This window comes from Aspergillus eucalypticola (genome assembly GCF_003184535.1).
Source record: "Aspergillus eucalypticola CBS 122712 chromosome Unknown BO83scaffold_9, whole genome shotgun sequence".
NCBI classification, from domain to species: Eukaryota; Fungi; Ascomycota; class Eurotiomycetes; order Eurotiales; family Aspergillaceae; genus Aspergillus; species Aspergillus eucalypticola.
The window spans coordinates 1-27,025 of record NW_020290283.1 but is presented as its reverse complement, the minus strand read 5'-3'; the positions used below and the strand labels follow the sequence as shown (position 1 = coordinate 27,025).

The 27,025-nt window shown below is 50.5% G+C and overlaps 10 protein-coding genes across 10 annotated transcripts; 8 read left to right on the top strand and 2 right to left on the bottom strand.

The window, feature by feature from the left end:
• Positions 1-1,342: 1,342 nt before the first annotated feature.
• BO83DRAFT_358441 (nonribosomal peptide synthase) lies at positions 1,343-9,396 on the top strand (the record flags this gene model as incomplete). Its single annotated transcript, XM_025529303.1, has 2 exons — positions 1,343-8,947; positions 8,995-9,396. The coding sequence occupies 2 exons, from the start codon at positions 1,343-1,345 to the stop codon at positions 9,250-9,252; spliced, it is 7,863 nt and encodes a 2,620-aa protein (XP_025389092.1). The 3' UTR covers positions 9,253-9,396.
• Positions 9,397-10,849: 1,453 nt separating this feature from the next.
• On the top strand, positions 10,850-11,778 carry BO83DRAFT_436408 (Clavaminate synthase-like protein; the record flags this gene model as incomplete). The annotated part of the gene is made up of 4 exons (XM_025535951.1): positions 10,850-10,873; positions 10,971-11,187; positions 11,240-11,385; positions 11,442-11,778. Exons 2-4 carry the CDS (start codon positions 11,050-11,052, stop codon positions 11,776-11,778), a joined length of 621 nt encoding a protein of 206 aa, XP_025389091.1. The 5' UTR covers positions 10,850-10,873; positions 10,971-11,049.
• Positions 11,779-13,063: 1,285 nt separating this feature from the next.
• Positions 13,064-14,463, top strand: BO83DRAFT_463061 (cytochrome P450; the record flags this gene model as incomplete). The annotated part of the gene is made up of 4 exons (XM_025537314.1): positions 13,064-13,142; positions 13,210-13,287; positions 13,346-13,984; positions 14,045-14,463. 4 exons carry the CDS (start codon positions 13,064-13,066, stop codon positions 14,461-14,463), a joined length of 1,215 nt encoding a protein of 404 aa, XP_025389090.1.
• A 552-nt stretch (positions 14,464-15,015) lies between these two features.
• BO83DRAFT_425854 (uncharacterized protein) lies at positions 15,016-15,405 on the top strand (the record flags this gene model as incomplete). Its single annotated transcript, XM_025535233.1, has 2 exons — positions 15,016-15,054; positions 15,103-15,405. 2 exons carry the CDS (start codon positions 15,016-15,018, stop codon positions 15,403-15,405), a joined length of 342 nt encoding a protein of 113 aa, XP_025389089.1.
• A 407-nt stretch (positions 15,406-15,812) lies between these two features.
• Positions 15,813-16,349, top strand: BO83DRAFT_387580 (uncharacterized protein; the record flags this gene model as incomplete). The annotated part of the gene is made up of 1 exon (XM_025532722.1): positions 15,813-16,349. The coding sequence occupies one exon, from the start codon at positions 15,813-15,815 to the stop codon at positions 16,347-16,349; it is 537 nt and encodes a 178-aa protein (XP_025389088.1).
• Positions 16,350-17,443: 1,094 nt separating this feature from the next.
• BO83DRAFT_377409 (cytochrome P450) lies at positions 17,444-19,603 on the top strand. The gene is made up of 5 exons (XM_025530982.1): positions 17,444-17,994; positions 18,059-18,250; positions 18,323-18,657; positions 18,729-19,266; positions 19,316-19,603. The coding sequence occupies exons 1-5, from the start codon at positions 17,577-17,579 to the stop codon at positions 19,498-19,500; spliced, it is 1,668 nt and encodes a 555-aa protein (XP_025389087.1). The 5' UTR covers positions 17,444-17,576; the 3' UTR covers positions 19,501-19,603.
• Positions 19,604-19,629: 26 nt separating this feature from the next.
• BO83DRAFT_243251 (uncharacterized protein) lies at positions 19,630-20,134 on the top strand. Its single transcript, XM_025526984.1, has one exon. It carries the CDS (start codon positions 19,823-19,825, stop codon positions 20,087-20,089), a length of 267 nt encoding a protein of 88 aa, XP_025389086.1. The 5' UTR covers positions 19,630-19,822; the 3' UTR covers positions 20,090-20,134.
• BO83DRAFT_243252 (uncharacterized protein) lies at positions 20,135-20,620 on the bottom strand. Its single transcript, XM_025526985.1, has one exon. It carries the CDS (start codon positions 20,483-20,485, stop codon positions 20,180-20,182), a length of 306 nt encoding a protein of 101 aa, XP_025389085.1. The 5' UTR covers positions 20,486-20,620; the 3' UTR covers positions 20,135-20,179.
• A 715-nt stretch (positions 20,621-21,335) lies between these two features.
• On the top strand, positions 21,336-26,179 carry BO83DRAFT_358433 (aminophospholipid-translocating P4-type ATPase DRS2). Its single transcript, XM_025529302.1, has 3 exons — positions 21,336-24,430; positions 24,479-24,782; positions 24,846-26,179. The coding sequence occupies exons 1-3, from the start codon at positions 21,507-21,509 to the stop codon at positions 25,692-25,694; spliced, it is 4,077 nt and encodes a 1,358-aa protein (XP_025389084.1). The 5' UTR covers positions 21,336-21,506; the 3' UTR covers positions 25,695-26,179.
• Positions 26,180-26,343: 164 nt separating this feature from the next.
• Positions 26,344-27,025, bottom strand: BO83DRAFT_463055 (Nucleotidyltransferase; the record flags this gene model as incomplete). The annotated part of the gene is made up of 1 exon (XM_025537313.1): positions 26,344-27,025. A coding segment is annotated over one exon (682 nt), but the record flags the coding sequence as incomplete, so codon positions are not given.

Below are 27,025 nucleotides of genomic sequence, written 5' to 3'. Positions count from 1 at the left end.
CAATGACACGTATAGCTTATCTTTCTTTCTGCGATCTGTTTGTCTATTAGTACTTGATACAAAGTATGGGGATCGTAAGACCCCAAGGTTGTCACTCTATACAGTGGGATACCATTAGGTCCCTTACGCTCATCTACCAGTCCGCATTGAACCGTATGACATGGCTACAACTGAGACTTACCATGAATCATGCTCAGGCAGCCTCACCATATATGATGCATCTCACCGCAAGGGGGCTAGTCTAGTACCCTACCTTGCATCGTGCTCACACAAGCTCGCCGTACATGTCGTTATGTCGCTACGAGGGAGCTGAACCACATGCAATGAATGTAAACGAGACTTGCCCTGCATCGTGTTTGGAACATCTCACCATACACGAGAGATTTTATTCCGCCGAAAAGCGTCCACATTCCATGCGGTCGAGGTCATGTGAGCTTGTATCCACCGGCAGGCCAAGCGGTCCCCTTCCCGAATGTGAGAACGTCAAAATGTGGGTTACACACGCACACTCAACATCCCCATAGCAGAGGGGTTAAAAAAAACACCGCGCCCAGCCTGTTAACCTTTGTCGAGTGGGCGTAGAAGATGCCTACGCATGGTTGACTCCAGGAATGTGGGAAGGAACCATCAGCGGGGAGTGCCGCGGAGTTTCTTCAAGCAGGGAGCCATGCAGTACGCAAAGGATTTTATTGCAGAAACAAGAGTATCCGAATGGACAACATGTACTAAGATATTGGGGAAAGTGCCCCTACAAGCTGCACTATCCAAACTAGGAATGATCACGCTTGGGCAACATGTATATCGCATCATTAGTGATGATCGCAATTTTAAATAGTCACAATTCTGTAACGGAGAGCTGAATCCAGAGTTGTGAAAATGACCAACAAGCAAGGACTAGGCAAGCTGAACTCATATCATTTCCAAGTACGGACGCCGCATGAGCTAGCCACGTAGGGACATAATCGATTTCATGTAAGTTATGCGCGTGGAGGGATTCTTTGGTTTCCACAGTGAGGCGCCTACAACCGGCAACATTAAAAGAAGTCTTGTACCGGGTACATATACCTGTTTAATACTCTGAGTTTAAGCTTAAAAAGCCCTGTCACACCATCGCCCGATGAATCCTGAACTTACGGCTACTGAGAAAATGTATATTACCAAGTCAAGGCCGGGTCACGGGGCTAAGTCCAACAAAATATCCCATCAAAGGGAGACGGACCAGCCATCAGATACCGCAACCCCGGATACTACATCTCAGAATGGCGAATATGAAGATTCTCACCAACAGGCAAAACCCTCCTCAGATTCGGATTGGCAGTCGAGGCATTGCCCTGGGAGGTCAATGGCAAGAGGAGATATTAGCGATGAGGATATCCGACTTCTGTACGAATGGAACAGTCGGATCAAGCTACCCGGAGTCCATACATGTATTCATACTCTCATTGAGCAACAATGCGCTAAACGGCCCGCATCCGAAGCAGTCTGTGCGTGGGACGGTACTTTGTCTTACTCCGAGCTGAACCAACTATCCAATAGGTTGGCGAAAGAACTCCAGACCGCGGGAATCCAGCCAGAGATGGTGGTGCCGGTCTGTTACGAGAAATCCCGATGGACGATCGTCGCTATTATAGCAGTACTGAAAGCCGGCGGAGCGTTTGTGCTTTTGGATCCATCCTATCCTGAAGCGCGTCTGGCCGAGATCTATGCTGACGTCGACGCCCAAATCATCATCTCCTCGCCTTCAAACCAGAACCTCAGCAAACGACTGGGCCAGAACGCACATACCTTGGTCGTTACAGACAGCAATATCTCTTCCCTTTGTTCGACGGACTTCATTGTCGCCGGTCCATCCGTCCCGGAGAACGCAGCATACATCGCATACACTTCTGGGTCTACAGGCAAACCCAAGGGAATCGTGGTAGAGCACCGATCCTTCTTAGCAAGCGTCCTGGCGCACAGCGAGGCCCAGAAAATCAACGCCGATAGTCGCGTGATGCAATTCGCCTCGTACGGATTTGACATCAGTATCCAAGAGATGCTGGCTCCCCTGATTGTGGGCGGCTGTGTGTGCGTGCCATCGGAATCACAGCGCCTCGATCATCTTGCCCCCGCCATCCGACAGCTGAGGGCGAATTGGCTGGAGTTGACCCCTTCAGTGGCTAAATCGCTCACGCCAGAAGCCGTCCCGAATGTGAAGACTCTCGTTCTTGGTGGAGAATCCCTGCATCTGGATGATGTGTCCACGTGGGCCCAGCATGTTCAGCTGCTCGTCGCATATGGACCAGCCGAATGCAGTATCGTGAGTACGGTGCAGTCTCCTGTGGAAGGATCGGATCCATACAATATCGGTCGATCATACGGCGGCCAATGCTGGGTCGTCAATCCGGAAAATCACGACCGGCTGCAGCCTCTCGGTGAAACAGGGGAGCTTGTAGTCAGCGGCCCTATCGTCGCGCGAGGGTATAGGAATCGACCGGAAGAGCAGGCGTTCATTGAGCGTCCCCCGTGGGCCTCGCTGTTTGGGCTGTCCTCCGACGAACGGTTTTACAAAACCGGAGACCTGGTCAAATACAACGTGGAGGATGGCACACTACGCTTTGTCGGCCGCAAGGATCTGCAAGTGAAGGTGAATGGGCAGCGTATCGAATTACAGGAGATAGAGCACTGCGCCCGAGAGCTGCGTGCGGATACCACTGCCATAGCTGATGTTCTTCCGACAAAGAATGCCAAAATTCTCACACTGTTCGTGCAGGTGGGAGAGGATACAAGCTCTTATCCTTCCATGTCCGATTTCCAAGCCTGGTTGTCCGAGCGGTTGCCCCCATTCATGGTTCCCACCTTGTATCTCCCCAGGAAGCGATTTCCACTCGGGGCCACAGGGAAGGTCGACCGCCGACTGTTGTTAAGTCAGGCGTTGCAAGAAATGGCCGAAGCTCCCTCCAGGCCTTACGGAGAGGAACTAGCCGACCAAGAAGACACTGAGCCATTGGCGACAATATGCAGCCTCTTCAAGGAAGTCCTGGGACTACGCCAGGAAAGACCTGTCAGCCACAGCCCCTTTTTTGCCCTTGGGGGCACCTCCATTCTGGCCATTGCGTTGGCAGCCAAGGCTCGAGAACGAGGCCTGTCTCTTTCAGCGGCTGAGGTCCTGCTCCATCAGACTCCCATACAGCTGGCATCGATTGTTCGCAAGTATGAAGTTATGGTGGATCCCACCCCATTCGCGCTAATCAGCGACGTGGATAGCACGGTAGAGGCAGCATCAGGTCAATGCCAGGTGCCCAGGGAGCATATTGAAGACATCTACCCTTGTACGCCCCTGCAGGAGGGCCTCGTTTCACTATCGAGCAAAAACCCTGACTCCTTCGTGGGAAGGTTTGTGTTCCGTCTGTCGAAGTCCGTGGACCTGGAGCGGTTCAAATCCGTCTGTGAAGCTATTGTAGCGGTTAATCCTATTTATCGGACTCGCATCGTCCAGCTCGAAGACGGCCGTCTTCTTCAGGTGGTCGTCAAAGATCCGGCTGGGTGGACAGCCGATTGTCGATCTATGTCTACAAACGTTCTGGGTGCTCCTCTCTGTTCTTTTCAGGTAGCGGACGATGACCAGAGCAGGGTGCCACTCTTCATCCTCACCCTTCATCACGCAGTGTTCGATGGCTGGTCATATTTGCAGCTGCTCGGCGATATCGACGACGGGTACAAATCCGTTTCTGTTCCCCCACGGGCATCATTGAGTCGCTTTGTCAAATATATTTCGCAAATAGACAAGTCATCATCCATGGAATTCTGGTCGAACGAGTTTCGAGATCTGGAAGCGCCAGTATTTCCGGCTTGCCCGCCCGGATGGGTGAGGCCGGGCGTGAACGCCTCCATAACCCGCCAGGTCCGCCTTCATGGGCACCCGGATGCACCTGGAAGTACATTAGCCAACAAGATCAAGCTCTCCTGGGCAATTGTCATGTCATCACGGACCAACTCCAACGATGTGGTCTTTGGCACAACTGTTTCCGGGCGTACCGCCCCCGTCGACGGAGTCGAGAGAATGGCCGGCCCGGCCATTGCGTCTTACCCTCTGCGCGTCCGTCTGCAGCCGAGTGCATCCGTTCAAGAGACGTTGGATGACATCCAGGCGCTCGACTCTCGGATTGTTTTGTTTGAGCAGACCGGTTTACAGCATATCCGCCGCGCGAGTTCGGAGGCAAATTTGGCCTGTACTTTCCAAAGCATGCTCGTTATTCAACCCAAATCCTTACAAGTCGAAGGGACACTCCTCCATGACACCCCGAGAAACCAGGAGGAGCAACTAAAGTTCAATTCGCACGTACTCACTGTCATTCCCCAGCTGGGGCCGGGGGTGGTCGACATTATGGCTGTCTACGATGAAGCCGTACTTCCCTCCCGTGAGGTCGAGAGCTTACTGGAACAGCTTGAGACCGTGCTTCGCCAAGTTATATCCAATCAAACCACCCGACTAGATGCCCTGCAAACCCACAGCCAGTCGGACCGTCAACAGTTGCAGATATGGAACCGCAGAACGCCGGTCGACATCGATGCTCTTCTCCCGATCCATGAGCGTATCGCCATATTCGCCCGCAAACATCCGTACGCAAACGCTATCTGTGCCTGGGACGGCTCATTTATGTACCACGAGCTGTATGAGCGCTCGCGGTCCCTGGCAGGCTGCCTGCAGACCATACATGGAACGGGCCCGGGCATGGTGGTTGGTGTCTTCATGGAGAAATCCAAATGGTTCCCTGTTGCCGTATTGGGAATTATGATGTCGGGCGCCGCATTCGTCCTTTTGGACATCCCATTTCCATCCCAGCGACTGCAGTATATGATGCAAGTCAGCGACGCAAAACTCGTGATATGTTCCCCTTCCACGCAGGCCAGATGCTCCAAAATCACCGGCCAGTATGTGGTGCTCGAGGAGGGAGGCTGTACGGCAGGAGATAAATACAATAACTACAATCAACCTCTGGTTTCAGGCCACGACGCTATGTATATGCAATTCACATCGGGATCGACTGGTACGCCGAAGGGCGTGGCTATTGAACATGGCATGGCCCACTCGATGCTCAGCACTCACAAGGAGCTCTCGTCAATGGGGCCCGCCATCCGGAGCTTGTGGTTTTCATCTCCTGCCTGGGATGCCACTATTTGGGAAGTGCCTTTCATTTTGGCCACAGGAGGTTGTATATGTATTCCCTCGGATGAGCAGCGCTTGAATGATCTGGAAGGAGCCATTGCAGGCATGGAAGTGAATTGGGCGGTCTTGACTCCATCGGTGGCACGAACACTGTCACCGCCGGCAATTCCAACTCTTCGCACTCTCATTCTCGCAGGGGAGGCAACGTCTCCATCCGATGTGCAAAAATGGTTTCCACGAGTTGAACTCCTCTTTGTATATGGCCCGACGGAATGCACGGTAGTCACAACTCTCCATCGAGTGACTCAGCTGGCCACCGATTCGACGATTATCGGTCGTCCTCCTGCTGCAACGTGCTGGATTGTCCGTCCCGACAATCACAATCAGCTGCAGCCTGTGGGAGCAGTTGGGGAACTTGTGATTGGAGGTCCCACCGTGGCGAGAGGCTATCTGCACCGACCCAAGGAGACGGCATTGGCCTTTGTTCGTAATGTATCGTGGGCCTCGGAGTTCTGCCTAGGCGAGGGCACGCTATACAAGACAGGCGATCTGGCGCGCTTCAATCCCGATGGCTCGCTTTCGTTCGTCGGTCGAAAGGACAACCAAGTGAAGGTCCGCGGGCAACGCCTCGAGCTGGGAGAGATTGAGCATTGCGCGCAGCAATTCATGCCCAACATCGAGGTTGCCGCGGACCTTGTGTCATTTCAGCACAACTTAGGGTCTAAGGTCGTGCTGTACGTCTGCTTCAGACAGAGTGACGCCAAACTCTCCCTTGGTGATAGCGAGGCCAGTCTCTTGTTTGAACCCTCTGACTCCAACAAGGCGGAAATGGCGCGTTTGCGCGAGCATCTGCATCATTCCTTGCCACCCTACATGGTGCCCTGGATCTTGATTCCTACTCGCTACATTCCACTCAGTCCTTCTGGCAAGACGGATCGAAGGCCCCTCAAGAAGCAAATCTGCGAATTGGAGCGTAAGGACCTCGAAATCTATCTCGGAGTAAATCATTCGAAGCGTGCACCCTCGACTGAGCTCGAAGCCCGCCTGCAGAAGATCTATGCCCGGGTGCTTTCGCTGTCAGAGACCGCTATTGGGGTTGATGATAGCTTCTTCACGCTGGGTGGTGACTCGATCTCCGCCATGCAGCTGCTCTCACTTGCGAGGAAGGCGGGTATTCCACTGTCTATGCAGAAGTTTCTGACCCACAACACGATTGCTCAATGTTGTGAGAACGCTCAATTGCCTCGAGAGGATACACTTCTTAACAATCTGGATGCCGTCGATGAGGAGATTCCGTTCAAGTTGAGTCCAATCCAGTCACTAATTTTTCCATCGGCGAGCCTGGCAGAAAACCGATTCAACCAGACCTTCTTGGTTAAGATCAACCGGGAAGTCAACCTAGATGACTGGAACCGAGTGCTGCACCAGATCGTCCATCATCATGCAATGCTTCGGGCCCGGCTCGTCGTCGGGGAATCGGGTGACCTGCGGTTAAAGTATCAGTCGGCGACACATCATTCGCTACGGATACGAGAACACCACGTAGCACGGATTGAACAGGTTCGTGTACTTGCAGAGGAGTCCCATAACTGCTTGGACTTGCGGACGGGCCCAGTATTGTCCTTAGACCTCATCCATACTCCGAAAGATGGTGACTACGCACTCTTCATCGGTCACCATATGGTCGTGGATCTGGTGTCCTGGCGCATTATCCTAGACGACATAGAGGAGTTCTTGGAAGGTCATGACCCTTCCATGAAGGAACCAGTCTCTTTCGCGAAATGGGTACAATTTCTGGAGACTGAATGTCGGGTCTACTCAACGCAACAGGAGGTCCTTCCCTTCGAAGTGCGTCCGGCCAACTATGATTACTGGGGACTGTCTCCGAAACACAACACATACGGGGATGCTGAATGTCATGAATTCACTGTCGATGAAGCCACCACCCAGAAGTTACTGGGTCCGGCGAACGTGACATGGAATTCCCAGCCACAAGAGATCTTCCAAGCAGCTCTGCTGCACTCCTGGGCTCACACCTTCAAGGACCGACAGACGCCAACAATCTTTAGTGAGGGACATGGCAGAGAGGCTGGTCGTCATGGGATCGACCTCTCCCGGACTGTGGGCTGGTTTACGATCCTCCGGCCTTGCACGGTGGAGGACAGCACAGCCTCACTCGATCTTCGTGAGCTGGTCCGTCGTGTCAAGGATGTCTCTCGGAGTCTGCCGAACAATGGGCTAGCTTATTTCAGCTCACGGCACCTCAAACCGGAGTTTCGCTCAGCATTCGCTGGCCATGATCGCATGGAGATCCTGTTCAACTACAGTGGGCGGTACCAACAGCTGGAACGACCGGGCGCACTCTTTTCGCACACCCCCTTGCATCTGGACGAGCGATTGGACGTCGGAGCCGATATGCCACGCCAGGCTCTGTTCGACGTAGCTGTAGACGTCCGCAACGGCTGCCTTCGTGTCCAGGTCTGGTACAGCGGGCACACGCACCGTAAGCCCGAGATTGGCCGCTGGATCAGCGCATACCAGCAATCTCTGCATGAGGCGGCAGTGGAATTGATAGATAAGGACAGCCAGCTGACGCTGAGTGACATTCCGCTGGCACCGCTTCGCTACAGCGAACTCGATCTGTTGCAAGAGAAAATTAAAACGGCGCTACGCATCTCCTCCGTCTCCTCGATTGAGAGTATCTACCCGTGCTCTGATGCCCACTGTGGGCTCGTCACTGGCATTACAGGTACCGCATCTCGCCATCGCGTGCAGAGTATACTTGAGATCACTGTATCAGATCAAGGGGTGGTTGAGCCTGCCCTGGTTGCGAAGGCCTGGCAGGAGCTCAGCCGACGTCATGCTACTTTGCGAACCGTCCTTATTGAATATCCTGGCAGGCAAGGAAAGTTTCTCAGTGTTGTACTGAAGCTACCATCCCTAGATGTGACTGTCCTGCCCTCTTGTTATTCCTTTTCAGATACTCTACAGCAATTAAGAGAGCTGCCGCCCCGGTATTCGTGGGACATCTCTCCTTCCCAGCAGATGGCTGTGGGCAAAACCTCGGACAACCGGACGCTCTGTAAGCTCTCGTTCGGAAAAGGCTTCATTGATGCTACTTCCATGGACGTTTTGTTGAGCGAGCTGGCTTCCATATTGAGAGAAGAAGGTCTATCTCCGAAGATCGCTCCCTCTTACGGCGCATACATATCGCACTTGCAAGCCCAAGACCGTGCAAATCAGATGCAGCATTGGATCGACCTCCTGGCTGCTTGTCAGCCATGTGTGCTTCCCGGGGACCGGGAGCATAACCGTAGTCACGGTCAGTTGCGCTCAAAGAAACTCATGGTTCCCAACCGTAGCGGGCTAGATCGATTTCTGAAATCGCATCACCTCACTCTGACCAACGTCTTCCAAGTCGCCTGGGCCTTGGTCTTGCGGCACTATACCGACAGAAACGAGGTCTGTTTTGCTACACTCCTTTCCGGCCGTGACCTTCCACTGCCAGACATCCAGCAACTGGTGGGCTCCTGTTTCAATGTCTTGCCGTGCTCTCTGCGTTTAAGCCAGTCCCGCACACTGCTAGATGTTCTACGAGAAAACCAAACGGAGATGAATCGACGCATGGCAAATCAGCACTGTTCTTTGCCAGAAGTTCTTTCCCGGGCAGGACACGATCCAAAGGGGTTCTTTAACACCTGCTTGACGGTCCAATCTGCCCCTCAAGCCGGCAATGCTGACCAGCAAAGCCAAGACGGGATCAAGGTAAAGGTGCTGGAGGTTCATGACCCGACAGAGGTAAGCGTTCCCTCTTGCCGCTCCCTTCCACGCTAATGCCTTGTCAGTATGATATCTGCGTTGCAGTGATGGTGTCACCATCGCATATCGAGATCGATTTCCGTTATTGGACTTCATTCTGCAGTGGTGAGCGAGCAACAGAAATTCTGACACTGCTGTCTAGCTATGCGACTCGGATGGCTCTCCACGGAGATGACAAAATCGAACCACTTGAGATGAAGGCAATCCAGCTTACGGATGAATGCAATGGCTCGGCCAGTCATGTTGCAGCTGAGACAGGGTCGGTCACGCTGCTCAGTCAATAACGTCCTCCAGGTGAAGCGGTCAGGCGTTATATCTGTCGACACAAGGAATCGCCGATTTGACTCAGCGCCTCGCTTCCTGGAGCTTCTCTGCATATAATTTGTAGTATGGAGTCTGGCTTTTTTTAGAACAATAATGTAATCTCCCGTTCGATTCGTCTGCTCGAAGCCGTCGTCGCTTGCCGAGAACGGGCCATAATAGGATTATATATCTTCGATCAGTCGCATTGGACTTTACCCGGGTTACACGAATAGAAACTGGTATTAGCTACGATATAAAATATACCATAGAGTGTGCGAAATAGGGCTTGCCGTCCGCTCAGCCGTACTTTAGCCACACGCCTGAATGCCATCTCTTTGTATCCATGGTCTATGGGGTGAGAGCCATCCGCGAGCTGATCGAATTTGATAAACTGGCTCATCTCTGCCCAGCACGATCCGGTCGCCATCTGCACGACGCTGGGCGGCAAGGTGATTAATTTATGGATACGAGAATAGACCATCGGTACTTACTCAAGTTGTCTTGTATATCCCCACTGCGCAGGCTGGGAGTTATCTGGGACGCCCTTCTCGTTGAATGACTTCGAGAAACCTTAACGAGAACGTCAGGATCCGTAGAGACTTTATTTTCTTTTATAGATGGTATTTACTAGGGGAACGGTATCCTCTCGCCGAGAGAATTATGAGATCATTTACACGCTAGGCAAGGTAAGGTTGCTTCCTACTTATCTTTCTAGCCCTTACTAAACGCCTATATCTACTAACTAGATCCGAAAGCTTGCTGTTGTTATGGGATCTATACGCCTTGTACGAACCAGTACCTGGAGCTCGGCAGGACCTCGCTTCTGCCGCCGCACGCCGCCTTCTCGCCCAATTTGTTGACATGTCACATCTGACCGCTACTTGACTTCCTGTTCTTCATAGTATCCACACGAAATAAAGAATAATTAGATTTAGGGGGAGATCCGTCGACGCCTCCATGTATATAGGTACTATATACTAGGTATATTAGATGACTCTAACAAATCTCAATCACAGAGTTACCTTTCAATTAATCCAATTCCTGGGTGAACTCTTCAGCGTTGACCGTATGGAAAGAAAAAAAAAAAAAAAAAAAGAAAAAAGAAAGCCCCAGGATACAACGATCGGATTACCCAGGTGGTGCTTGCACCAAGGCAGGCAAGGACATGTACCGGACATGTACGTCTCACGCCTAGGATAACAGTCCGTCAGCAATTTACCAGTCGAAGTGCATCTGCTTCGCTTGATTGCCTTGGAGGCGGAACCTCGTGCGACTAATTTGCAGGTAGACCGCAAGGAGGCATATTTAACGCCAAAGTTGCGCAATGTTTCAGAATCGAACGATCATCAGCTAGGGGGTGACTCGACGGCTACTTTCAAGGGCAAATGACACACCGCCATCTCACACGCGCCACCTGCTGTATTGGCCTTGGGACACTTTCCAGTAATGCGCTCGTTTTTTAAAAGGTGCAGAGAGGTTAGATATTGATTTGGGTTGGAGCGTGTGGCATGCTGCTAAGTGGGATATAACACTACTACCTAGGTAGTAGCTGCGCATATACCTGGAGGTCCGGTAGGAGACACACCGAAGGCTTCGACACAGGTACGTACATACTATGAAATGAGAGTATGCTGAGTGAGATTGGAGCTAAGGGGTTCATGTCGCCGATTCTTGCATGGCAGTTAACTAAATGTCCCAGGGTTGTGCCCTGCCTTAAAAGCTTGCACTTTACGTTGTGCCTGACCTCTCTTCCCAATTGTCTGCAACCAAAATCCAAGATGGGCTCTATCTCAGGCCCTAACGGCCTTCAGACCGTCGATATCTCTGTCTATCTCCATAGCAATGACCCCGTTTTCCGCAAGGCCAAAGCAGATGAACTGGTTAAGGTGATCCACGGGCAAGGATGCCGCGGCATTGTTGGCCACGGCATCGACATTGAGACCTGGCGAGGCGCTACAACGGTCAAAGGAGTTCTTTGATCTGCCCCTGGGGGAAAAGAGAAAGGTTGAGCATCCGCATGGGACAGTGCCGTATCGCAGATACACTGGCGTGGGCAGGCAAAGGATCTACAGCTCGATCCGGGGCTCAGAGCGGACAAAGCACTGGACTGAAATGTTCGGACATCAATCGTGCTTCTCCAGACATTTTCTAACCGGAATTTTATTGGCAGCGACCAGGAACCTTTTCACCATAATCGTTGGGTCGACGAAAAGACCCTCCCCGGATTCCGGGCATTCATGAAGGATTTTCTCCAAAAGTTGGAGCAGCTGCACAGAGCCGTCCTGGACGCTCTGCTCTTGGGACTGGAAGTAGACCCCAGCGAGGCCGACTACTTCCGCTCTCTTCACGCCGGGCCCCAGAGTAAAATACGACTACTGCATTATCCAGCACTCCTCGAGTCGACCACCGATCGTCAGGCGACCACTTGGTGTCCCTCGCACACAGACTTTACGACCTTCACATTTCTCATCCAGAATCAGAACCAGGAACTGGAGGTCGAAGATTGAAGCCAGCCCGGGACGTTCCTTCCAGCCCCACGACTGAGATTAAAGACCGCATCTGGTTCACCATGGGGAGCTTTGGAGAAATATGAAGTAATGGCTACCTGCCTGCGTATAGATATCGCGTGATGATTCTTGCCCACCACCAGGCGTGAGTACGAGTACGAGCACGGAAAGATTCTCCATCCCGTATTTCGTGTAAATCCGAGAAGCGACGGTGTGTTGGTGCCTCAGACTACAGGGAAGCCTGCTGAGATGCCTGACGGGGAACATAAGCGGGCTACTGTCCACCAGCCCATGGAGTTTAGAATGAAGTACCAGTATGCATCGTGTAAGTCACGAGGAAAGGGACAGTCATAATACCCTTAATTCTGTTACTAGCAGTTACTCTCTTCTATTGACTATAGTCTTATATGACGGGGACTTGTTTATTGTGTCAATGTAGGCAAACGTGAAAAGCAAAACAGGCGCAGGGGAGTCGGTAAGAGCTTCCTTAATTTTGATTTTCAGTGTGAATACAAACAGGCAATACAATGAATCTGGACTATGCATGCCTGATGTTTCACCGACATGGTAGAGTACCTATCCACCTTCATGCGGTGAACTTGGAGAATAGAACGCGCGTGGCGAGCTCATTTGCACTCACGCTGCAAGGGGGAGCTAGCGGCATTTATTCAATAAGGCAGAGGGGGGGAAAGGGATCAATCGCACAAACTGGCAGGGGAAGATTTATATTTTCCTCCTCCCTTTCCCCCCAGTACAGATGGGTAGTACAATCTCAATAACAGCTACATTATTTTCAAATCTCCCATGGATTTCCTTCCAAACTGGGATCTGGTAAAGGGATCTGTGCTGGCTGTGTTCGCGAGCGCGCTTACTGTCTGCCTCGCCATCGTTGTGGACGATTATCTCTATGGAAGGAGCATCCGAAAGCAATTGGGGGATATTCCCATAGTCGGTGAGAAGAGTGACGTTTGCTCTTTGCTGCGATGGAGGTCAACCGAGCACGATCTAGTTAACGAGACTGCTCACGCGTACCAGCAGGTGAGAGTTTATGTATCCGTTGTCTCTATTCGGAACTACAATTACTCATTCGACAGTATACCAAAAATGGCTTACCTTGGGCTATAAGACCTTCCAACCGGTTCTACGTGATATGCCTCCCACCACAGTCGGCCAGGGAATGGAGCTATATTCCACAAGATCATCTCAGCTTCATCAAATTAGTCGAAAAGGTAGGACCACCCCCAAGAAGCCGAGAAAGTCAGGCTAGTGACCCCTTCAGGAAAATATGCACCACCTCCACTCGGACGTGGCATCGCAGACAGTGACCAATGCCCTCATCAAATGCAATAAGAAGCCTTTTCTGGGTGAGTTTCGAGGATCCTTGGGATGCGGAAATAGAAAATTCAGGGAGAGTGCTAATACTAGTCTCAGATGCATTCTCCGACAAGGTCGCCAGTCAGGTCGATCACATCATACCGTCCGCGTTTTCCGTGAGCCCCGGCGAAAAAGGTGAGTGGATGCGAGTGCAGAGGAGAGAAACCCGGACAAGTGACCAACTCAACCGCAGGATGGCAGGTGATCAATGTCTGGGAAAGACTAAGCTATATCAACTCGCGGATTATGATTGCGTGCATTATGGGCCCTGAATTTGCATTGGACCAAAAGCTCCTTGAGCTTTACATGTCCTACGACTCTTCTATAATGTACCATACAAGCATTTGCGTCAAATTCCCAAGAGCCGTGCATTCCCTAATCTCACGGTTTGCTCCAGCAAATCGGAAAATGAGGACAGTCATGAACGAGCTCAAGAGCAGACTCATCCCTGAGATTCGCTGTCAGGTGCGTCGATTACGTTCCGAAAAGTCTGAAGATAGGTCCTGTTCGCTACTGGATGCCGTGGTCGAGGAGTGGATGGCTGAAAACACAACTGGTCGTGAGACCAGGTACTACGATGAGGAAAAGCAATTCAGCCGGATAGCTGACAAGATCATGTTCCTTCACTTTGAAACTGCTACACCGATCACAGTGATCCTGTCTGCAATGATATACCGCATCATGGTAAATCCAGAGTGCATCCCACCTCTCCGTGAGGAGCTACAGGCAGCCCTGCCCGCGGGACAATGTACCTGTCCTGACGTGATGAACCAATGCCCCAAGCTGGAGAGCTTTATGCGTGAAACCCTGCGTCTTCACAGCTCCAGTCTATGTGCGCAATCTCCCCACCGCCCGTTCTAGCGAGACACTAACAAGCAACCAAACCTACCAGACTCCTCGAGTCGTCTTGTGATAAAACCGGTCCACATCCCTTCCCTTGGCCGCACTTTTCCCCCGGGGTCGATCCTCACGCTACCATGGTACTGGATGGCCCGAGATCAGGATCTGTATCCAAGCCCGGAGAGATTTGACAGCCACCGCTTTTACGATGCGTCCTCGGGGGCCTGTACTGCACGTGTTACGACCACATCCGACAAATTTCTAGTCTTCGGATACGGCACCAGCACCTGTCCAGGTCGCTTCATGGCGAGCAGAGTCATCCAAGCCGTCTTCGCCAAAATCCTCCTCGATTTCGATGTCACTTTAATGCCTGGCGTACAGGAATTTCCTTTCAATACCTTGACGAGTGGGTTTTTCGTTCCAAATAGTGATATTGAGGCGCGAATCCGGCCTCGTGCCGCGAAGATGTAGCCCTCGTCGGCCTGGCAAAGTGGACATAGCCGAACATCTTAGTCCTGCTAGAAGCCAATCTTGGCTGATAGCCTCATTGATCTATTCTGAGGTGCTCTGAAGGGGTGTCCCTTTTTCAGCAGCACCATACTTTTGCATGTTACATGTATCAGGTAGACCGACGTAGTGCTTTTATATGGGTCTACCGAGTCTGTGGCTGATAGCCATCGGGATATCATTTCCCTTGTCCCATTCAATCTTGGGAACAGCCAATATTTTCAGCGTCGGTGAAGCTGCGCCCCAAGTAGTAGAGGTTTTAGCAACTACGCCAGAATACTCTAGACAGTCCCTGGGTGGCCCAGGTAACCAATCCCCTCGGCGGATCAGAGCCCAATACAGTACAAAAGGGGTCGTGGTTGTCGCCTCATCTTAATCTCAGATTCTTCAATCGTGGACGATCAACCATCGACAAAACTCCCGGCCATCCTTTTGTACCGGAACGGTGATATATCAGCATGGAATGTGTCTTCCGCCGTTGGGCCACGTCTATCCAGCATATTTCCACTCGTCCCCATGTTCTTGGACTGCAAACACCAGGGTCAAAATCTATCTGTGAGCATGGTTTTCGATGATACTTCCATTGATAACCCGCACTGCTAGGCTCTCCTCGACCAGTTTATTTGGACCGTCTCTCAGGCACTGGGCCGGGGATACTTGGCGATTCGGGACCTCATGCAGATCAGCCCAACTGCGCTTGATCGTGTACTGGAGGTCAACAAGCAGGCTCCTATGCGCCTGGATATCTGGGTCCGTGACAAGAACCAAAAGTGGTGTCGTCAATCCCCAGAGACCCCGGCCGTTTCGTCATGGGACGAGACATTTACGTACGGGGAGCTCGACCGTCTGGCGGCAAAGCTCGCATCCCTCCTGATATATTCTGGGGTCCGTCGTGAGAAATTTTAAAGAACGCTTACATCGCGGATTTCTCATTCCTGGTTTAAAGAAGCTGCAAATAAGACCTGCAGCCTTATCATACTAGAAACGAGACAATGCGGCGATGATTGGTCGGACTTTACACAGATATATCCCATATGGATGGATTTCGAAAAATCAATCTTTTTAAACTATGCAATGTTCTATCTTGACTAACATGGGCGTCAATCCGCCAAGCCAGATTAGGGAACGGAAGTAAAACCCTACGGTATACGGAGTCTTGACGGACAACCACACCCCTTTTTCCGTCTGCATGCGCAATAAGTGCTACTTACAAAAAGGCTCAGCGCTAATAACCCTAAACAATTCTTACGGAGGGGGAAGAAATGCTTGATCCTGCGTGCACTTGTCCGACGCGTGGGTCTACATGATCTTACATGACACAACTATCGCCGCCGCTACGCGAGGCCAGTGATGGGACCAGTGATTTCACCAGAAAGGAAGAAATCCGCCCCAACCGAGAGCCCAGGGGTCCGGCCATCTGGTTGGAAGAGAAGGGTATCCACTGCTATCATGTTATTTGTGGATATTACATCCTCAGCGGCGACGTCGCACACCAGTCTAAGAACTGGCTCATAAATTATAAGAATCCGCTGAAAGAGCAAGCGATCGTCTCCGGGATTATTACAGTCGGTGCCGGCGCAACGACAGAGAAACCTGTAAATTTCTACTTTGTAGAACAGAAAAGATGGAGTAACTTCAAAATCTCTCATACTACTATTGACTTTTTCTTCAAGGCGAAGTGTCCGATACTGGTTAATGTTCTTATGGTACCTAATCTTCTTAAGACTAAGGTTACGTTCGTCGCAAGCAAGGTGTACCATGATTTCCGCCAGACCATTGTCAGAGGAGGACTGAGTGGAGGAACCGGTGGCAATCTCCTATTCATAGCACGACGACGGACCAGCTACTAAATCTGATTGGACTCGCCCAGTACTCAAGACTATTGAAGGGACTACTGATCTCTAGAGGTGGATTAATATTCTGCCAGCCCGTCTAACTGCGTTCGCTGGCGAACTTGACAATTTTAACCCGTTCAACATTGCTGATGCCGCTATCAAGGAAGCTACCATGCTTCACCCTGATAACAAAAGCAGGAAAGAAGGTTGTTGGGGATGCTCTCCGTGTTGCTAAATAAGTTGAGGATGCTCTCTGATACAACGTTGAGAACAACGCCTTATCTAAAGGCGGGGATGTTGTGCCGTACCTTTCTAAAGAAGGATACCACGAACCTCATCTTCTTCCGTTAGCATGTTTTTTCTGTTAGGATGTAATTAGCAAGCTTACAAGATAACACGAGATTGACAACGTTTGATCTTCATTTTTCGTTAGATATAGATTGCCCTTGCCCCTGCTCGAGGCACGCGGCACTTGAGACACCCTCGTCTCCCTTTTAGCAAGTTGCATGCGTATTGGTTTCTCCGAAGATTACGATATCGTGATGAAGGGATAGAAGACATTTACACATTGGGATAAAGCTCAACCTTATATATCAGTGATATGATTGGGGGCCAAAAAGTGGTGGAGTATATTAGCATCTATTCATACTATTTAGGTGCATATAGGGTTCATGATCTGGTCATGTGGCTTTATACAATGATGTTAATTATAAAGAAAATTTGCATCTACAAAGTACACTTTAACTAATTTGTAGTGTCAGGTCCAGTCGTATATGTTCAGTTTCTATTATTTTCTGAAACAAAGAGATACAGAATAATAAGTACCAATATGCTAGGAACTGACAAATGCTTAACATGGCTATCAACGACTATATTGTATTACGTCATGCAATCAGCTAGCGTGGCTACGTACGATCATATTATTGCTGGACTTGAGTTACTAGCGCTATCACTGCATCACAGAATGGACGAAGCATTAGCATGGATTTGTGCTAGTTAACACGGCGTTGGGGGCCTAACCATTAGTTTTGTCGATCAGATGACAGAGCATCGGCTGCAAACAGACGTGCCAGCATGTCCGCATCCACGGCTCACTCTACGTTTATTTATTACCCTCTACACTTATTAACAGGTGCCCCACCCTGTTTCAATGTCAGTGGAAACATCTCCATGCACTTTAACATACAGAAATAGGTTATGAGCACAATGCAACTCTCTCCATCTGTTGTCTCGTTGGCAGACATGCGGGCTGTGTTGGAATCGGATCTGCTCAGTCTGGCTGCTTCTGCCGCGGGGTTTGGGCTGCTCTCGCACGTCAGTCTCTTTCGCACCAGTTTCCCGGTCGAAGACTATCTCTTCGTACTATTTCCAATCTATGCGGTCGCGGTACTATCAACAGCATATGCGTACATAGCCTTGACGCAATTCTCGTTCGCTCAGGCTCTTCTTAGAGTGGTACTCATCGCATTCGCGTTCAACACGGGTCTTATCTCTAGTATTGGCATCTATCGATTATTCTTCCATCGCCTGCATCACTTTCCAGGTCCAGTGGGTGCCAAGTTATCCCGCTTCTATAATGCCTACTTGGCAGGCAAAGATCTCCAATACAATGTGGAGATCGCGAGACTTCATCACGAATATGGCGACTTTGTTCGAACCGGTAATCCTGTGCTAGTTACTTATCCATCTTCTCGTCCAGGTTGTAATGTATTCCACGTTTATAGGTCCACGTGAGGTCTGCATTGTGCGAAAGTCCGCCATACCTTTGCTTTTTGGGCCACAGTCCAAATGCAGCAAGTCACCATGGTATGCCCATGTCTCAACAAACCCCAAGTACTGCTCTGTGCATCACACTCGTGATCATGATGACCACAGAATGCGGAGAAAGGCGTGGGACCGGGGCTTCAACGTAAAATGTATGTCAGCTTGATAAAGCTCTCTCTATCATCTCCATTAACCCAATGACTGATCCCCATCATCTCGTTCAGCTCTCGGAATATATGAGCCCCGGGTCAAAAGCAAGGCTGATCTCCTTGCCGCCCATATAGCAAAGAACCTGGGCCAACCTATCGATGTGACGGCTTGGACAATGTTTCTTAGCTTTGATATAATGGGAGACGTCGGGTTTGGCAAAGATTTCCATAACCTGACCACCGGTGTGGAGCATCCAGCGATCAAAGGAATTCATGACCATATGGCCGCCGGTGCTACTCTATTGCAGGTCCCGTGGTTCCTCTACATACTCTGCCGTATCCCTGGTGCCGTTTCTAGCTACAGAAGCTTTTTCAAGTGGTGTGCTGATGAAATTGAAAGGAAGCAGAAGGTATGCAATTCTCATCGTGAAAATCTAATGGTGAGATCTAATGATTGTGTCGTATAATGCTATTCCTACAGACTTGGGATGCAAACTCTTATCCCGAAGATGTCGTTTCATGGCTTCTCAAAGCATACGTGGAGAAAAGTGCTTCTGCTGCTCCTTCTCGCCTGGCACTGAATGAGGACTCACGGGCAGTCATTATTGCGGGGAGTGAGACCACTGCCACCACCTTGGCGACCGTCCTGTACTATTTGGCTAGGCATCAATCTGTGCTGGCCAAGCTCCAGCGGAAACTGGACGAGGCTATGCCGGGCGGAGCAGATGACTGGAGTTATGATAAGGTCAAGGATATCTCGTTTATTGATGACATTATCAATGAAACCCTTCGTCTGCGCCCTGCTGTAATGACAGGGGGTTATCGTGTCACGCCAGCCGAAGGAATTCAGGTCGATGAAGTCCATATTCCAGGAGACACCATTGTTTTCGTGCCTGTCCAGCTAATTCAGACTGACGAAAGGTACTACGAGGAGGCTAATAAATTCATTCCCGAGCGATGGAGTGAGAAGAGACACGAGATGAAGACCGATGGTGCCCCCTTCATTCCATTCTTGACAGGTAAGCGATGGTTTCCCTTGTGGTTTACCCAGATTGACATTTGAAGCAGGCCCTTATATCTGTCCCGGAAAGAACCTGGCCATGATTAGTCTGCGGACCAGCATATCGACCATAGCCCAGCAGTACAACTTTTCGTTTGCGCCTGGCGAGACGGGAGAGGCTTTTGAAACGGGAGCACTGGATACATTTACTACGAGTCTGCCTCCTTTACAGCTTGCATTCCAACGTCGTTAGATGTAAAAATCAAATTGTCGTGGCATCCGTGTCTTATTGAGTTCTTTAGCATATTAACATGCCTTATAGCAATACGCACAATCTTCCCACATCCATGCAGCTATAGGCTCTAATTATTACAGATAATTTCATGGCGGCGGATGCTCTTGCCAACATAAGCTCCAAGCTCGTTTCCTAGCCATAGCTCTAGGTCACTGTTTAAAAGCCCATGCCACTAATTATTCCCTGGATATCATGACAATATATCACAAATGCGTAGTATGGCAAATAACTGGATGATACGTGTGCACGCTCATTCTTCCATTTTTCTTCGTACTGATTGATGAGGTCGCACTCCCAAAACGTGCGAAGATCTCGCCCAGGAATTAGGGACAGCCTCGACATCTCCGAGTATGAATACCCCAACCTCATAAGTTTGTCTTCCTCCTTGAACCAAAGCGTTGATTCTTGTGGAGCCCTGTTTAAGTCTTGTCGTATTCAACAACAGACATCGACGGAACTGGCGGCTGCCGGAGTAGCATTTGTCTCCAGCTTGCTTCTTTTCGGAGGAACACATTCTCTCTTTTTGGTTCAAGTGGAGGTAATTTGAGACTAACAGACGAGGTGGACACTCTCTTACGCCAGAATTCGTGCCATATATAGGAAAGCAGTGGGTTATCCTCAGACATTGCCCGTGTCCTTAGCTCGGGCGTGAACAGTTCGGTGGCGGGTTTGAAGAACAGTAAAGTCTAGAGAGAGCTGGAGTCTTTGATGAGGGTGTGCCATGCACGACAGATTCTTTGAGCAGATACGAGCAAAGTGCGCATATCCAGCTGTAGAAGAATCGTCTCCAAAAGTTCAGGGATGCAGATTTTCTGGGCCGCCATACTTGTGTTTTCCGTTTGAGGAGTGACTGGGGTAGATTCTTCAGTTGTAGCCATATCCTGTGGAATGCAGATACGAAATGGAAAGATTTAGTAGAATCAAAAGCTGGGTAGGTAGTCATTTCCTCCTAGTTGCGTGTCTAACGCATATCGATGGGCTCATGATAAGGTACAACTGATGACATTGTAACCAGATTGAGGAACTACCATGGAATGCTAAGCATGAGGCTGAATAGCACTATATGATTGTTCATCCGTAACAAGTATAGAGGAACCATGGTGATGATGACGTTCGAGATCAAAAACAACATCTAGTCTAATAATAGGCATGCGCTGCTTACCGGGATCGTGGCGCAGCTTTGGATGCTCATGTTGTTGGTACTTGCGAGTTGCTAAACTGACTCGCAGATGAGCCAAGCCATGAAAACATGTGACATGAATGTCAGATCCTCTGCATATTGTGCATAGTAGCAATGATATCTCCTTATTATAAATCCGTGCAGTCATGCAATTTGTGTTGTAGATGGAGACCATTAGACGCCTCAGGTGTCATAACGATGTAACGGTATTACGATAATACACCATGCCACCATTCCCATTTCGGAATCACTAGCCCGATCTGGCAGCCCCGTGACAAGCAAGCCATTTCTCTTGAATGGAACTGAACAACAACCAACTGCCGAGAGGAAGCTCGCTTTCCAGTAGTGGATATGGACGGCTCTTTCGGTTGATCTCGCTATATTAATCTGAAACTGTTTCAGAGGGTGGGCACCAGCTAGCTCTCATTCCATTCTGGCGCGGGCAAACCCACCCTGTCTTAACGGGGTATGGATCGAACAAGACAAAGAATCGTGTCGGCCCAGCCACTGGCGGTGATCCAACGCTAACTCTGATTAGCCTCGACGCCTTTGCGCGGCATCTGGCTTAACCTCCAGGCAGTCAGAATTTCTCCTCACCACCCCCCCCCCCCATCCCCAACTTTCGCACCTTCCTCGTCGCTTACTCTCGACTCTCGAGTATTCCGCTTGATACCTCCTCGTGCTCCGACCGCGTTGCAAGTCCACTGTCTTCGGTGATCCTCTCTCCCGTCTCGTTCCGGCCAATCAATGCTCCAGGGGCATCTGTTTGTCCGCCCCCAGCGTCATGGCCAGCGGTAGGCCCCCCGGCCCTCATCCAGCCGCTGGCCACAATGATGAACTGCTGCTGGATGAGTCGGCTCCCATGTACAATTCGGGACAACGCCCACCGGTCAACGATGACCACTTGTTGCGACAATACGACATTGACGACTCCGAAACTCCGCACCCGCGTCCCTCAGTTTCCTACGACCACTTCGTCGGCGGACAGGTGCCGCCGCAGTCCGGTGCTCATGCAATGCCCGCGCATCCCCCGACCCAAGCGGGGGTATACATGACCGATCCTTACTCCGGTGCCGACATGTCCCGCACCTACTCGCAAACCTCCGGGTTAAGCAACTACCACCGCTACTCCCTCGACGAGTTCGACGATGACCGGTCGATGCACGGATACTACGATCTCGACTACCAAGATGATAACCATTTACAACCCGATAGCCGCGTTCGGCAGGCAAAGGAAAGGAACAGCATACTGGGTCTGGGAGGCGGGTTGATGGGCAGAGCGAAGCACATGCTGGGCATGGGTGCTGAGTACTCGGAAATGGATCTGCCCCTGACGGAATCTGGAGCCAGAGCTGCGCGGGTGGACAGTGCAGATCCGGACGAAGGCGGCGCGGCCAGGGCTCCCAAAGCAAAGAAGAAGTCGGATTTCAAGTTTGGATTTGGCCGCAGAAAGGTCGACCCATCTACGCTGGGTCCTCGCATGATCGTTCTGAACAATCCGCCTGCCAATGCTACGCACAAATACGTCGACAACCACGTTTCAACGGCCAAGTACAATGTCATTACCTTTATCCCGAAGTTCCTCTACGAACAATTCTCGAAATACGCCAACCTTTTCTTCCTCTTCACCGCCGTTCTCCAGCAGATTCCGACCGTGTCTCCGACGAACAAATATACTACGATTGCCCCGCTGTGTATTGTGTTAGCGGTATCGGCCATCAAGGAATTAGTTGAGGACTACAAGCGCAGGATGTCTGACAAAGGATTGAACAATTCGAAAACGCAGGTTCTGAAGGGGTCACAGTTCCATGAGACCAAGTGGATCGATGTGGCTGTGGGAGATATTGTCCGGGTCGAGTCCGAACAACCATTCCCGGCTGATTTGGTTTTACTGGCGTCCTCGGAACCGGAGGGCTTGTGTTATATCGAGACCGCTAATCTGGACGGGGAAACGAACTTGAAGATTAAGCAGGCAATTCCGGAAACCGCGCATTTGGTCAGCCCCGCGGATCTCAGTCGCTTAAGTGGACGGGTTCGGTCTGAGCAGCCAAACAGCAGTCTGTACACCTACGAAGCAACTTTGACAATGCACGCCGGTGGAGGTGAAAAGGAATTGCCATTGGCGCCGGACCAACTTCTCCTTCGAGGCGCCACCCTCAGGAACACTCCGTGGGTCCATGGCATTGTCGTTTTCACGGGTCACGAATCGAAGCTGATGCGGAACGCGACAGCAACTCCGATCAAGCGCACTGCGGTGGAACGCATGGTGAATGTTCAAATTCTCATGTTGGTTGGCATTCTAGTTTCACTCAGTATCATCAGTTCCGTTGGTGACCTGATTGTTCGCCAAACTGAGGCTAGTAAGCTCACGTATTTGGACTACGGCTCTACCAATCCGGTCAAACAATTTGTTCTTGATATTTTTACCTACTGGGTTCTCTATTCGAACCTTGTCCCTATCTCGCTTTTCGTGACGATTGAAATCGTCAAGTATGCTCAAGCCTTCTTGATCAACTCCGATCTTGATATCTACTACGATAAGACAGATACACCGGCAACGTGCAGGACATCCTCTTTGGTTGAAGAGTTGGGCCAGATAGAGTACATCTTCTCCGATAAAACTGGTACACTTACTTGCAACATGATGGAGTTCAAGCAATGCACGATCTCAGGCATCCAGTATGGTGACGACATTCCCGAGGACCGGCAAGCCACCGTCGAGGACGGAATGGAGGTGGGAGTCCATAGTTTCAAGAAGTTGAGGGAGAACCTGCGCTCTCACCCTTCGAAAGATGCTATACATCATTTCCTCACTCTGCTCGCTACTTGTCACACGGTCATTCCGGAGAGATCTGAGAAAGAGCCAGGGAAGATCAAATATCAAGCCGCGTCTCCTGATGAAGGTGCACTTGTCGAAGGTGCCGCAACCCTGGGCTATGCCTTCTCCAATCGTAAGCCCCGGTCCGTGATTTTCACCTTTGACAACCAGGATTACGAATATGAACTTTTGGCGGTCTGCGAGTTCAACTCTACGAGAAAGCGCATGTCGACAATCTTTCGCTGCCCTGATGGAAAAATCCGCATCTATACTAAGGGTGCGGATACTGTCATCCTTGAACGCCTGCACCCCGACAACCCAATGGTTGAAGCGACTTTGCAGCATCTGGAGGACTATGCATCGGATGGTCTTCGGACACTTTGCTTAGCTATGCGTGAAGTTCCCGAAGACGAATTCCAGCAGTGGTACCAGATCTACGACAAGGCTGCGACAACAGTTGGTGGAAACCGTGCCGACGAACTGGATAAGGCTTCGGAGCTGATTGAGAAGGATTTCTATCTCCTGGGTGCCACAGCAATTGAAGATCGTCTGCAGGATGGAGTCCCGGACACTATCCATACCCTCCAGACGGCAGGAATCAAGATCTGGGTCTTGACTGGTGACAGACAAGAAACCGCCATCAACATTGGAATGTCGTGCAAACTTATTTCCGAGGACATGACGTTGTTAATTATCAATGAGGAGAGTGCAGAGGCAACTCGAGATAATCTAACCAAGAAGCTCCAGGCTGTTCAAAGCCAGGGGACCTCTGGTGAAATCGAAGCGCTGGCTCTGATTATTGATGGTCGATCATTGACATTTGCCCTTGAGAAGGACATGGAGAAGCTGTTCCTGGACCTGGCTGTCATGTGTAAAGCTGTGGTCTGCTGGTAAGTCAACCTCGCTGCCGTAGGCGGGTCTGAGCTAATGTTTTATAGCCGTGTCTCTCCCCTTCAAAAGGCCCTCGTCGTCAAGCTTGTTAAACGCCACCTTAAGTCCCTGCTTCTTGCCATTGGAGATGGCGCAAACGACGTGTCTATGATTCAAGCCGCACACGTCGGTGTTGGTATCAGCGGTGTTGAAGGTCTACAAGCTGCTCGGTCCGCGGATGTTGCTATCGCACAGTTTCGGTATCTGCGCAAGCTTTTGCTGGTCCATGGTGCCTGGAACTACCACCGCATAAGTCGTGTCATTCTGTACTCGTTCTATAAGAACATTGCTCTCTACATGACGCAATTCTGGGTGAGTTTACCTTAGCTTGGGCGAAGCTGCTCGCCATCTTGTACTGCTACTGACAACCTCTAGTATTCCTTCCAAAATGCCTTCTCTGGTGAGGTTATTTACGAATCTTGGACACTTTCTTTCTACAACGTTTTCTTCACCGTTCTCCCTCCATTCGCAATGGGTATCTGTGACCAGTACATTTCCGCTCGACTGCTGGACCGCTATCCTCAACTGTACCAACTCGGACAGAAGGGTATGTTCTTCAGGAGACACAGTTTCTGGTCATGGGTTCTAAACGGCTTCTACCACTCCCTCCTGCTGTACGTCGTCTCGGAACTATTCTTCCTCTGGGACGGACCCACAGGAGATGGTAGAACTTCCGGCCACTGGGTGTGGGCCGAAGCAACCTACACCGCAGCACTAGCAACAGTGCTAGGCAAGGCGGCCTTGATTACCAACATCTGGACCAAATACACGTTCATCGCCATCCCAGGCTCGATGTTGCTCTGGCTTATCTTCCTCCCGGCCTACGGTTACGCAGCCCCAGCCATCGGCTTCTCACAAGAATACTACGGCACGATCCCGCGTCTCTTCAAAGACCCCGTCTTCTACCTATTGGCCGTCATCCTCCCCTGCATCTGCCTACTCCGCGACTACGCCTGGAAATATGCTAAGCGCATGTACTACCCGCAACACTACCACCACGTGCAAGAAATCCAGAAATACAACGTCCAGGACTACCGCCCCCGCATGGAACAATTCCAGAAGGCGATCCGCAAAGTCCGTCAAGTCCAACGTATGCGGAAACAGCGCGGCTACGCATTCAGTCAGGCCGACGAAGGTGGACAGATGAGAGTGGTGAATGCTTACGATACTACCCGGGGCAGAGGACGCTATGGTGAAATGACCAGCTCCAGGGCTCTGGTGTAATGAATGACTTGATTGACTTTACCTGATTGATTGATTGATCGATGGAAGCTTCCTTTATTTTATACTGACTGTGTGTCTTTTGTATTTCCTTTTTCTTTTCTTTTCTCTTCTTTTCTTTTATCTTTCGCTTCTCTGTAATTCTTTGAAGTGTTCCCGTCTCGTCTCATTGCATGAACCTCCATCCTTGTATTAGTTGCATTTTCTGGCGATGAAATGAAGTCTCCTTTTTCCTCTTGGAATGGATGGATGTGGCTTGGTCCGTTTTTGTGTCCTTCCCCTCTTCTCTCCCTTTATATCACCTACCCACCTATTCAAACAACTACATCAATGAGACAACCTGAATCAATACTGGCGGTTATATACGTGGCTTTTTATATCCTTCTTACCTCCCAGCGTTTTACTAGTATGCAGATATAGTCATCCGGTCAGACATCCAGCTACATACTGCTTACTTTGCTAGCCGAACGACCTCACGAAAATCAAACCTTAACTTCATGATACACAACTTCTCTCTAGCCAACCCACACCAACTTACCAAACAAATCACGTGTAGTAAGTAATCCAGAACATAAACCAAAAAAAAAAAAGAAAAAGAAAAAGAAAAAAACAACATCCCAATCATCATTGAAAGCAAAAAGAGATAGTTAGATTACCTGGTACACCTCTCCTCGGGTCCCCTCCAACCCACCCCCAACCCCTCCATAACCAACCTCTCCCTCTCCTCCCAGGTCTCCCCATCAGCCTCAAGATCAATAACCTGTCCGCCCGAAGTCCTCTCCCTAACTCCACTGGAATCAAACTTCCACCCATGCGCCTTCTTCACATACCGTCGTAGATCTCTTTCGAAGGTCTTATCGCCTGACCAGCCGAGAACGGCACACCCGACTGTTCGCCAGGGGGAGATGATAATGTCTACTCTGCGGTGGGGGTTTGGGTTGCGTTTACTCTTTGCGTAGTGTTCTTCTTCTTCTGCTTCTTGAGGAGTTTCTGTTTCCGGTTGGTTCGTAGTGTCGTCGAAGTGAGGATCCTGCCATACGACGAGGGCTTTATCTAAGGTGTCGAAGTTCTTGCCCGTGCTGTCGGCGTTACTTGCTCGGTAGGGGAGGGTTTGTTGGTCGCGGTTAGAGGTCATTAAGTGCAGGGCTAGGGTGTGGGTAATCCAGCCAGAGGATTCCAGGCTGGCGACTACGTCGACGACCAGGTTCTTGGTTAGGGATTCGTCTGGGTGGGTGAGGATGAGGTCGACGTCGCCGCAGAGGGGTTTTCCGCGACGGTAGCCGCCTACGATTATACATTGGATGCCTTTCTCTTCGTTGTCGAAGGAGGTTGGA